The 13,590-nt window shown below is 39.8% G+C and overlaps 1 protein-coding gene across 1 annotated transcript in view; it reads left to right on the top strand.

The window, feature by feature from the left end:
* Positions 1-11,038: 11,038 nt before the first annotated feature.
* The window catches only part of LOC145999178 (gamma-aminobutyric acid receptor subunit alpha-2-like), a 48,591-nt gene continuing 46,039 nt past the window's right edge, over positions 11,039-13,590 (top strand). The window contains exon 1 of the mRNA XM_083136109.1: positions 11,039-11,151. Within this exon, the coding sequence (XP_082992235.1) occupies positions 11,096-11,151 (56 nt within the window). The 5' untranslated portion in view covers positions 11,039-11,095. The remainder of the gene's footprint in view (positions 11,152-13,590) is intronic.

The raw sequence follows: 13,590 nt of genomic DNA, 5'->3' as shown, positions 1-13,590 counted from the left end.
TGATCATGACGGATGCCTTGTACCAGAACAACGACGCCTCGCAGAATAGGGTGAAATCGAGCAGCGGCGAGAAGTACAGGAATCTCATCAAACCGATTTGGAACCAGGTCAAAACAGGCAGCGGCGTCAAACGCTACAACACGTTACCCAAAGAATTTGTTTGGGTGGACGACGTTAGGAAACTCGTGGATCGATTGTTGGTGATAGCCGGCGAAGAGAATGCAGGTAACCGTAATTTCTACAACGAGAAGGTTGGCATCGTGGACATGATCAGCACGAAACTTTCCAACTTCATCGTGAACGACGACAAGGGCATAGGTTACCTGATCAAAATCATCAACACGCTGCCTCCGAAATTCTGGAACGTGGCCGAAGGAAAAGGACTCGTGAACGACATCATCAACAAGTTACCTTTCGAGATGCATCTACCTGGCTACCAGTACTGCGGACCGGGTACCAAACTCGAGAAAAGATTGGAGAGAGGAGACAAGGGTGTGAATCCGTTGGACGCGGCATGCAAAGATCACGACATCGCCTACAACACCACGCAGACGGATCTGGACGCACGTCACGAAGCAGACAAAAAATTGGAACATGCAGCTTTCGAAAGGTTCGTGAGCAGAGACGCATCGCTGGGTGAACGGGTCGCCGCACTGGGTACCACCATCGCCATGAACACGAAACAAAAATTGGGGTGGGGTATATAAATAACATACCGTAAAAAAAAAAAACTTGATATATAAATAACACACATCGTAAAAAAATAATCTTCGGTATATATAAATAACACACATCGTGAAAAAAAAAGCAATTAAATTTCTCTCTAACACTTTGAAATTTTTCTTGATATGACAACTGAAAAAATAAGCGATCTCCAAGCATTAAAACAAATGCTAAATTTGTCAGTCGAGTATGTAAAAATTCAGGAATTGGAAGTCGACAAACCTTACACGATAACTTCCGGTTCAATCGTTTCTACCCAGTATGGTCCCAAGGTACGCCTGTTGCTCAACGCACAATACAGTCTATTTTTACCAGATCGATACGCTAACATGTTATCCGACGAGAAGCTATCTATTTTAATCGAGAACAAAACTCGAATCGTGTACAAGGGGACAAAGGAACTTCTTGGCAAGAAAACGAAACACGTAATAGAATTTGTGTAACGACTGCGAGGCCTTGAAAATATATAAATAACATACCGTAAAAAAACTACACAAAAAAAATCTCAGAATATATATATAAATAACATACCGTGAAAATAACACATAGAGCATCAACATGAAGCCCAAGGGTGTCGTGTACCAGATACCATACTCCAATCTTAAAAATCTAGGTGCCCTCGATGGGTTACTCACCAAGAAACAACGCGAGAAGAAACGTTCTTGCTTGTCGAAAGGACATGGAATGAAATTGCTGCTCAGCACACCTCAATTGAAAAGATTGCAGCGTTCGCGGAAACAGCAAAAGATCGGAGGTTTCATATTCAGCATCCCGGCCATCCTGGCAGCATTGGGGGCCGTTGGAAGTTTGGCTGGCGGAAGTGCCGCCATCGCGAAAACCGTCATCGACTCGAAGAAGAACAAGGCCGAGTTGGAAGAACAGAAACGTCACAACCTGGCCATGGAGAAGAAAAAGGGGAAGGGCGTGATGAGAAAGTTTAAAAAAAAGAAACAGAAGCACTCACCAACCGAGACATTGAATCTCTGATCGAACCGTTACAAATCAAACACTTCAGAGGAGTTTTCATGTCCGACTCGTTACCTTCAACCGTGAAAAAAAAAGAATGCGGAGTAGTCAACTTGGACGGTCAAGAAAATCCAGGCACGCATTGGATATGTTACCACAAAAATGATGATAAAGCATTCGTTTTCGATTCTTTCGGAGGTGTTCCACCTACAAATTTAGTCTATTATCTGAAAACGAACAAAACCTCCATATACTACAACGACGAACGCATTCAAGATTTCGGAGACGTGAACTGCGGTCATCTCTGCCTCTCCGTGCTCGCGTTTCTCTCTAAAATAAATAACCCTACGATCGAGGATTTCCAGAAAGCATTGTGGAACCTCAAACAGCATCACTAGGATGGGCGTGTTCCATCTCACGAGCGAATCTTCAATCTTGAAACTCACGCTGCACGACGACATCGTCTATCCTAAATCCGTGGCTCTGCGTGCATTCTACAGCATGTACCTCATACCTAACGTCACCCAGCACAACAACAAAATTAGCGTCGGAAGCGAACACATCGTCGTCACGCCAGGCCAATACAATCTTTCCACTTTGCAAGCTCAATTACCCAAAGGCACGTACCTTTCTCAAAATTCGGTCACGCACAGAGTGGAAATCCTATCCGCGACGGAGACCGTGGACCTGGGCACCATGGGAGAACTTTTAGGTTTCGAGAACGACACCAAACTCGAAGCTGGCATCAAGCACGTAGCAACCAACATTCCTAAATTCTTGGCCATAGAGACTCTGAACGTACACTGCAACGTGGCCGAAGGTATGATCACGAAATCCTCGGACGGTTTACTGGGAAGTCACAAGCAGACGGGAATCATAGCCACTTTCAAACCAAGTTCCGAGTTCATGGAACCGATCATCTACACGCCCTCTTCGCCGATCTATTTTCCAGTATGTCGTAACCGTATAGACGACATAGAGTTGGTGGTGACGAACGAGAAAGGAGACGTGGTGGATTTCGCAGGTGCCACTACGACGGCCATCGTGGAGATCAACGTATAATAAATAACCATACATGCAAAATGGAGCAAATCGAAAGTTACGAATTGCAATCTTTCCCTCCCAACCGTCGCACGTTCGCCAATCTGAACGAAGCGAACAGGGAGATCGAATACGACGTGGACGTAGGCGACGGGTTCATTCATCCTCACAGAGCGGACCTCTACCTTCAATTCGACGTGGTGAAGAAGGAAAGCGGAGACGCGTTTCCCGCAGCAGCAAACTTGATACTCGTGGACAACTTCGTGCCTCACCTGTTCTCGCAGGTGGAGGTGAGGAAACACAACACCGTCATCGACAGAATAGATTATCCAGGCATCACGTCGACGGCGGTGGGAACGTTGAAATTATCCAAAACGGATGCTGCGTACTACCAGGCCGGGGGATTCGAAGCCGGAACCAAAATATCGACGAGAAGTCACACGGTGCTCTTTCCCATGCGTCTGCTGCCTGGTTTCTTCTCGGACTACAAGGAGATCATGTGGAAGGGAGGACTGAGGGTCACGTTTCGAAGAGCGCCCAACGACAACGACGCACTGATGCGATACGCTACTTTGGGTCCGGACGGCACCACGCCGATAGCCAACACTTTACCCGAAGCAGCAAAATGCATCATCCGGAGCATGGAATTGAGAATGCCGGTGGTGGAATACGAAACAAACTACGCCCTCAAGTACAAAGCGGAGATCTTAAAAAGTCCGCAGGTGTTGATTCACTTTCACGGTTACCAGTGCGTGCAGAAAATGGCGTCGGGAAGTCACATGGAATTCGACGTGACGACGCAGTTCAACAACATACAGTTCGACATGCCAGATTTCGTCGTAGTGCTTTTTCAGACCGGGAGGGACAAGAATCAGGAAAAAGATTCCAGCAAGTTCGACGACTGCAAGATCAAGAACGTTTATCTGAAGAACGGACGCAACGAAGTGTTCCCGCGCGAGAATTACAACCTCGACGTGACCAAAAACGATTACCTCAAACTTTACGAAGCGTTCTCGGCTTACAAACGCGTGACCGAGGGAAGCGTGGACATGTACTACACGCCCAGCGAGTTCAAAGCACGGAGACCCATGACCGTCATCAACACATCTAAGAGAAAGAAGGTTGTGGTCAACGATCGAACCAACATCAAGATCGTCTGCGAGTTCCACGATGCCTTGCCCGAGGATACCCTATGCAGTGTCATCCTGATTGCAGAGAAGTCCTTCGCCTACGACGTGAAGAACGAGAAGGTCACAGAGCAGTTTTAAATTCATAAAAAATTGCCACATACTAAAAATCAACATCCAACACATTTTAGGTTATATAAAATTTGTGAAAACCTTATAATACTGAAATATTAAAACAAACAGAGTCCCCCTTGTAGGTTAGTTCGGTGCGTAAATAAAAAAAATGATAGGTTAAGTTATATCACTTAGGATCGTAAGAAAATTAAAAAAAATCGTAAAAAAAAAGATAGGTTAAGTTATATCACGTAACATCGTGATATACCTACCAAGTACGAGTGGGGAAAAAATGAGTGCAGTGAAAATTTGTACTAAAACATCGCTAAACGCTATAACATCGACAAAAAATTGTCAAAATATGTCAAAAACTTATATTCGATTGATAAAAAAAAAATACCTACAAAATATGATCCTCAAATAATGACGTTCAAACAGTACCTAAATAAAAAAAATGATAGGTTAAGTTATATCACTTAGGATCGTAAAAAAATTAAATAATCGTAAAAAAAGGATAGGTTAAGTTGTATCACGTAACATCATGATATACCTACCAAGTACGAGTGGGGAAAAAATGAGTATAGTGAAAATTTGTACTAAAACATCGCTAAACGCTAAAACATCGACAAAAAATTGTCAAAGTATGTCAAAAAGTGATATTCAATTGGTAAAAAAAGACCATACCTACTAAGTACTATTTTGAAACGCCCAATATACACTACTCTCCTCAAATAATATGTAACAAACACAATTGAATAATCATACCAGGTCGTTTTCCACTTACGTTTCCATGACATAGTGCTGACATTTTACATTTACAGTGTGTCCGAGAAAAAATATACCAATAAAGAATTTAAATAACTCAACAATCGTTAACGACAGAAATGTCAAATAACGTTTATTTGGAACAGAAAATCATAGAATTTTTTTTAACCAAAGAACAAGAAAAAAATCACCTTAGTAGAAATCAATGTGTGCTCCTTTGGTGGCGCGACAAACATCAAAGCGGTACTCAACCTCCTTCCAAGTGTTCTTCAACATTTGATGAGTGACGGAGCCACATGCATCGATAATTCTTTCACGGAGATCATTAAGGTCTTGCACAGGTGTTTGGTAAAGTCTGCTGACCGTGGTGGCCATTTAATGGGTCCACCCCTCCCAATCCAATTACCAGGGAAATTGTTATTAAGGAAGTTAGTAACACAACGGGCATATACCCAAGAGATATATGAGGTACAGCATACTGTTGCAACATTTGCAGGTAACTTGCACCTGTAATTGTAGCTTCCTCAAAGAAAAAGGGCCCAATTACGGAATCTCGTGTCAAACCACACCACACATTCAACTTTGGACTGTCGCGTTCATGTTCAACAACAGCATGCGGATTCTGCTCACCCCATATTCTACAGTTATGCCTATGCACTTTTCCGGAAATGTGGAAGGTAGCCTCATCTGAAAATGTTACGCGTGTCGGGAATTCATTGTCATCATCAATGCGGGATAGCACTTCACTAGCATAATCAAACCTAGCGGGTTTATCACTACACTTTAGTTTCTGAACAAGCTGTAACTTGTAGGCTCTAAGCCTTAACCTTTTATGTACGATATCATGCACAGTAGAACGTGGAATTTGAAGTTGAGAACTAGCACGCCTCACAGATTTACGCGGGCTTCTCTGGAAAGCTTCCTGAACTGCAACCACTTTATCCTCGCTCACACGCTTCCGACCACTACCTTTCTTCCTCAACAAAGACCCTGTTTCCAGCAATTGTTTATGCCATTTTACAATGTAATGACGTTCTGGTGCTTCCTGTCCATATTTTTGCCGGAATCTTCTTTGTACCGTTACAGGAGACTTCAATTCTGCAAACCAATAGCAGCACTCAACTTTCTGACGAACAGTAAACGGCGCCATTGTACAGACTACTCACGAACAAAGCCTCGCATGCGCTTAATTACTTATGTTACGATTTTGTCCCTTCTGGTGGTAAAAAAAATCCTTTCTTCTTCCAAATAAACGTTATTTGACATTTCTATCGTTAACGATTATTGAGATATTTAAATTCTTTATTGGTATATTTTTTCTCGGACACACTGTATTAAAGTGTTCACAAGAGGCTTGTAGGTGGGTTGGATGGACGTTAAGTTTGAACTTGGCAATAGACATTCAGTTAAGTTTTCAGTATTATTAGTTCGATAGCTCTTTTTGTGTATGAGGTTGTGTTCTCTTAGAATGTAAATGTAGTAACATTTTCAAAATGACTTGTAAATGATATCATTAGATTTAAGGACTTAGATTAGAACCACTGTTCTAGACAAAATTGAACCACAAGGCAATAGTTTAGTTTACTGACTGGTAACGTATACAGATTTGCATAGCCCCCACCCTCCCCCCACCGAAAACAGCAGAAAGCTTAATTCGCACAGTGGTCAGGGTATCCTGTCGGTGGTGTACTTGGAGGTAGCCAAGTCTATCTCAACATCAAACACATGCTAGACATATCCACTTGCAAAAGAAAACTTGTTGCTCAGGAATACATTTAAGACTAGGTTCGGTTGATTGATTGACTTATTTGGTTTATTTTTTTCACATTTATGCCATCTTCGGTTGATCGTGAATATGATGAAGGAACACTCGCAGAGAACATCCATTTCCGGGCCTGGATTCGAACCCGGAACCTCTGCCGTCGTAGCGCGCTGTGCTAACCACTTCTCTACGGTTGGTTCGAATGTAGGGACACAATTACAATGTGCTAATGTGACTCTTACTGTAATTGCACTTCACTGTGCATAATTCATATTTTTTTAGCAACAGTCTGGTCGTTGTTTATACACAGGGTCGTAGCTAGGGAATCCTTCGATAAGAGTTACAAAAAAAGCGATTTCTACAGTCGGCGCAATAAAAATGGTACACGTAAATCTTGAAATGCTCTTATTCCTGCAATCGTTATGTGTGTTTTATAATTCCATGACAATACAAGAACTTCCTAAATTGTAAAGCTGCTATTGAAGTCGGTTCATCGCGGTAGAGTTAGGCAACCCACACACACACATCGTATTGCAGGGGAACGAGTACTTCAGGATCTAGGTGTACCACTTCTATTGCTGATGACTGTACATTTAAATACTGTCTGGTATGAGAATAAAAGAGGTTATACACACGTTCACACGTTGTACAATTTTCATATGAATTAATTATACTAGATTGCGTTTGCATTTTAATTTAACGCCTCTTTTATCCAACTTTTGACTAATCGCGACGGTGAGGGTCAGTTAGAAAAAGAAAATTGATGAATGGACAGTAACAAAAAAACACTCATGCTCAGTCCTGAACTCAAACCCAGGAACCACGGTGATGATATCAAAAGTCAACCGCCTAATGCGTACGGCTTATTATGCAAGATTAGGCTTTAAAGTAAGTTTGTTCCCTGTGGTATAGTAATTATTATGTTTCTTAATGTAAACCTCTAATACTATACACACATTTATGTAAAGAGAGTATTGCATAAAGAGTTACTGAATATATTCAATTTAACATTTTGTCCATTGAGAATGCAAATGTTATATCTCCAAATTGTAAACAAATGGAGATATTTTGGCTGCAGTCTATTTAGGATGGAATTGTTTCATCTCTGAAATTGACTGGTGCCTACAAACAACCAATATTGATATATTGAGATTATTTTTGGTACATGTGTAGAATTTGGAAACAGACACGGAAATGCAAACTCCAACAGCCAATGAAACCTTACGACAGTTTCCTCAACCAACCACAAGCGCCGTCAGAGTATGAGACAAACCACTTGCATTCTAACCTCAGTCACTTGGATGATATGCTTAACAATGGTAGTGGTTTTGGGTTCTTACTTTAGTGGTTAACAGACAAGAATTTTGAATAATAGTGCAATCAAATTAGTTGATTGATTTCACAAAATATGAATTATTTATTGTTTCATCTCCACCTCGTTTCCAGAATGCAGTGTTAAATCTGGTTGATAGAACACTGGCACACTGAAATCATAGCTGGTTGTGCGTGCGATTGTTCTATCTGAAATTTCGATAATGAATTACAGCAAAAATACCTAACCAAATAACACCTTTTTTCAGAAAGGCTTCAATATATCAGCCTTTGGACTGGCACAAACTTTCAGCACAATCATGACAAAGGTACAATAAATATATCATGTCAAACTTTAAAGAACTCTCCTTAAAAAAAGGAGAAGTTGAACATAGAACATTTAAAATCTCAGCGGACGATTTGTGTTTTTATACGATGAAGAAAACATATATTTATATGCTCAGAAGTCCAAAAAATCCACAGTATGGCGCTCTTTATAAGAGAAACCGAATCTTTAAGAAAACAATATGTGCTAAGAATTGGAAGACTGCAGGAATTGGTTTTTATGTATTGCTATGGTAACTGTTTTCATATATACGTGTGTGTGTGAAGTTACATTTAAATTTTTTGTAGACTGAAAACTTGTTTTTGGGCAAAAAATCATGGAAGTTAACTTCCAAACCTATGTATTTACAAAATATTAGTTTTATATTATTGTGACTAGCAAACTACGATATCGTGTGTAGGTCTGCAATTCGCGAATTAAAATTACCACCTGAGCGCTAGTGTCGCTTCCAATATGGCCGCTCTACTTAGGATACATCTTTGTTTACATTCAGTAGTAGTACGTAATAGCAGCGTGTTGTCACTGCTGGTATGGAAGGAACGTTTAAATTACGCGTTATATTTAAGTATTGCGAATTCCAGGAACAATTAACGAAGGTGAAGCTGTGCTGAGAGCGAAGCATTTAATTACGATAATAAAAATAACACGGAAAACGGATACCAAACTAATGTATACGCACTGGTTTTTCAAAGCAGTGCTGTTTCGTCTGCACTGTACCTCGGTTGTAACTGCCTAACTCGGGCTCTCAGAAATGATTTGAAAATAAATCAATTCACCTGTATTGCAAAGCTTGGGTAGGAAATAAATGTAAACATGCCGTTGCAGTTTTTTTCCCCAAAGAGGCAAGCTGGTTTAATAACAACACCGGATAATGATAATAATAAAAACAATAACAGCAATTTCACTGAGGCTATCTTCAGTCCACTAAAAATTGACTTACTGAATGAAACAGCAACATTAGCATGTCAATTACGTTTTCTGACTTACTTCTATGATTAGGGTCATTAATTAATTCTCAAACTATTTTCAACTTCGCACTTAATCGACTTGCACCTGTTCCAAATTACATACATAATACATTGTTTTCGAAAAAAATGTTATATTCATAAAGAACAATTTAAAACTTACTTTCATGGCAATAAAATCATCTTTCCGAAAGATTTTTTCGAAAAATAAAGTGAACAGACTCGTACATTCTTCGTAATTTCTTGTCAATCAGTTCTGTTTTCCCTGATTTATTTAAACATTTCTTTTTGTTGATTCCACGGGGTGGAAACACATGTAAGCTTTTCACTTGTCCTGAACCACAAAACGATTTAGAGCCAAAAACTGAACAGTATATGTTACTTTTTCGCATGTTCCCCATGCTTTGAACGGTTTCAACACGGCGAAGCGCAGCGAAGTGTCCTACGTGGAGTGGTTCCTCAAAAACTCACCAGATGGCATATCGGATAAATTTAATCGTGAATATACTATCGTGTTAGACGCTGTTTTCAACGAAGATAAAATTTGCTATTAACATTGAGACGATCGATAACTTTTGAGTCGTCATCTTGTTATGCCCAATATTAAAGGTGCAAGACAAAATTATGCTAATTACATGCTTTGTAATTCATGATTTGGATTCTGACGCTTAATTGCTCTGGAAAAGCAGATAACATCTCGCTTTGTACGTAATTGTTTTCTCTTCCATTCTCAGGTCGATATATGTCGACCTAAGTTCATTTCGGAAGAAGAAAAAAGTTTTGGCTATTAATATTAATTTTCTAAAGCTTGTACCAATGCTTTCACCAACACACCGGCCCACGCAATTTCAACAACAGTGCCTCAGATACTCTGTATGAATTTACTCATTATATTCAATCAAGTGGTCCCGGGTTCGATACCCTGTGGAGCCCCATAGTGGGTCGGATCCGATTTTAAAATGTAGATACATTCCCGATTAGTCTATCTGTACATAAATTGGACTTAAAACAAAAACTCAAACTTATTATTCTCATACCAATTTGTACATATAGGCTATATTAAACGGGGGAAAATGGCTATTTAGGTTTGTGTAGTTTGTGGTGAAGTATCACCTGCCGCGTTGGTGTGAAGTTTGTGGTAAAGTATCCTTTACTACTTTGGTGAGAGGTGTCACTTGCCACTTGTCTCCGTCGATTATCGTTTTGGTGTCAAATGCACCTTATTTATTTAATTGAGACAACATGAATACAAAATAAATCCATTTTATATCGGGATAACAAAAAGAAAAGCAATGTTATAAAAAGTGTACAAACGCACACATACAAAAAAGATAATAATAATAACAGCAACAAAAGTAAAACAAGTAGTAATAACTCATGATCTGGTTGAGAGTTTGTGTGAAAAGATGAAAGTTTTGAGGATAGTTAAATGAACTGTAGATGTTTTGTTGTCAATAAAATAAGTACAGGCTTGGATCTCTTTTGCAAAGGAATTTACGTCTTTTGCTGTTCGTACTTGGAATTCGGATATGAAAGAAAGTGGTAAGAGTTTAATAGATTTTTTCTATTCTGAGAACAATCTCAAATCTGAAAAATAATGTATTTGAATAGTGGATAGAATTTTATGTTTGGAAAGGTTAAGTATTCTGATGAAGAAACATCGTATTTTGTCTATTCTCCTTCTTACAAAGCTACAGCCTCCCAGAACAGAACCCCATTCATGTATAGTCAACCAATTGTATAAATTTAATATCCCAAATGGAACAACCTGTATAATTTCCACCTTGCAAATACTCCATTCCAGATGGTGAAATTGTTTGTGTTTGTGAGAATGAACTGGACGGAGAATCGAATGAAGCTCAACAAATCCCATATACCTGACCATCAGGTCGTAGTGAACCCTTCGTACATGGACAAACTGTGGAAGCCAGACCTCGTCTTCGTTCCAGCGGATGAGGTGAAGTCTGTCAGCGAGATGGGTCACCAGATCTTGTACGTCACCAAGGACAATGTACTTAGGATGACAATAATGTAAGTGCGAGGGAAATGTTTTGTATCTCACTTATTGCTGACGTGACACAAGTATAAAAGTTTACAATTTCACGGTATGTAATTTCACTTCGTTAATTTAATTCAACACTTTTTACTTCGTAAAATGTTAATAAATTCACAAGACTCCCTGATGGCGTAGTATTCCGTGACGAGGCGAGGTAGAGAGTAGACGTGTCTAGCGAGCGCTCCCCGAACATTCGTCAAGTAGAGTAGAGTCAACACGCGGTTTTTACTTTCTACAGACAGGTGAATATATTAACAGCAGACCGAGCTCTGTAGCAGTGAAGTTAAGTGAACGTATGTAATTTCTCATACATGCTGGTCAAAAGGTTAAACACTTTGCAATTTTATTTTGCAAGAGTGCTGCAAAGGCCGATCACGCTTGCCTTTAACGAATGGCTGAGAGATGTAGTGAAATTGCGCGTTGCGGACGTTTTGAGTATTGAAGTAGACTTCGTAAAACACCAAGTGTTTGTTAAAGTAAGTACCAAGCAATTCTGCAAGGAAATAATAGCACGTAGTACGGGAACTTTAGCATTCTCAGACGACACGGGAGAATATGAAATTCCAGTACACAGAGCAGACAAACGTGTTACTATAGTTCATATTCATCTAGTTCCCATGGAATTACCAGAAGGGCAAGCCAAACTCTGTTTTAGATGTAAAGCACAGGATCACCTACAGCTTTAGTGCCAGCATAGGGTGGCAAGGTCGACACGTACTACAGAATACACTGCAGCCGTGGAAAATACACTCCCCAGTTCTTCACACCCTCAACTGTTCAACACCAGAATACCAGAACCAGTTTACCAGTACCGACATATCAACAGGTCACTACTCCAGATGACCACAAAGAACAACAGGAGCAGATGGTAGTCACTGAAGACAACGAACTAAAGGCAAGTACTACGATTCCCACACCGGCAAGAAGATAATGCAAGTGATGGTAACAAGGAAAGTTTGCACGGAATTGCAAGTGAAAGTGAAAGTGGGAATGAATCTATAGTTCCAATTACTCTATTCGAAATTCTGAATCAAGACTCCCAAATCCGTACAAGTTCGAAGTTCGCAGACGCAAAATTTCCAGAACCTACCCCCAAAAAACTCCGCTCACGATCAGCCAGGAAAGCGAGCAAAAATGCTACAGACCATATGACCTTACGTCCGAAGAAACAAAAAAAGGACGACGAGGTAAGTACAGCAGCAGAAGTACAGCTTAAGTCCAAGAGTAAGAAACCTATTCAACCGACCCCTTTTTAGGAAAAGAAGAAAAAAGTTCAGAACTAATAGGGGCAGGGACAGATAAACCAAATGATACAGTAATGCGTATAGTTCTTCATTCAGATAGTGACGAAGAGATATGAGTGATTCTGCCCAGCGTCAAAAGTGGAACAATTGCAAAGCGTAAAGTACTAACAATTACACAGGGCCGCAAATTAAATTTAATTTAATGTTGTTTTTGTTTAATAAGTGAACTTTATTATTTGTGCCATGCTGATCACGAATATGAAATTCGTTTTTCTCTATCACGCAAGGTTTTCTTACAAATCAAATTTCAAAATTTGGGCTTTGTCCAATATTGCATACTGTTTTATTATAATTTTTCTTTTCTTGAATCCGAATAAGTAGCTTATGACACTAAACGCATCAACATGTTTATTTTAAAATGAATATAGACAGACACAAAGGACCCATAGAAAACGACATATAGCAGTATATAATATACACACGAGAAAATCATTACACAATACATATTTTTCAGTTCTGTTTAGCACGTTTTCTTCTGTAAGCTTTCCTAACTTTCTTGTGATTTTCTTCTGGCGTTTGTCTGTACAATGCCCAACAGTAGTCAGCCATCAAGCTAACACTCCAATGTCCTTGATACCTTCTCTCCATATCCCTCATGTCCTGATGGAACCGTTGGCCTTGTTCCTCACTTAATTCACAGAGATTTTGTGGAAAGTTATCAAGGTGTGAATGCAAAAAATGTAATTTGAGATTCATGTTACAACCCAACTTCTCTGTAATCAGGACTCTTGTGGTTCCCCAAGAAGATCAACACTACACTTTTAAATGCTATCCAATCATCTCTTTCAGCTTGAAGTCTTTATCATTCATTAATTTCCTAATGTCTGGTCCAACAAAAACACCTTCTTTCACTTTACCGTACGACAGGTATGGAAATTTGTTGCATATGAACTTGAAACATTGTCCTTCCTTGTTAAGTGTCTTCACAAATTGTTTAACCAGCCCTAATTTGATATGAAGAGGGGGAAGTACAACTTTCTCAGGACTGACTAAATGTTGTTGTACGATGTTCTTTGAACCCGGATTCAACGTTTTCCGTATTGGCCATTCATTTCTTTCCCAGTGGTAATTTCGTGCCCTACTATCCAACTCACAGATGTAACATGGCAT

This window comes from Lepisma saccharinum, chromosome 15, assembly GCF_977018435.1.
Source record: "Lepisma saccharinum chromosome 15, izLepSacc3.1, whole genome shotgun sequence".
Lineage (NCBI taxonomy): Eukaryota > Metazoa > Arthropoda > Insecta > Zygentoma > Lepismatidae > Lepisma > Lepisma saccharinum.
This window is presented reverse-complemented; position numbering and strand designations above follow the sequence as displayed.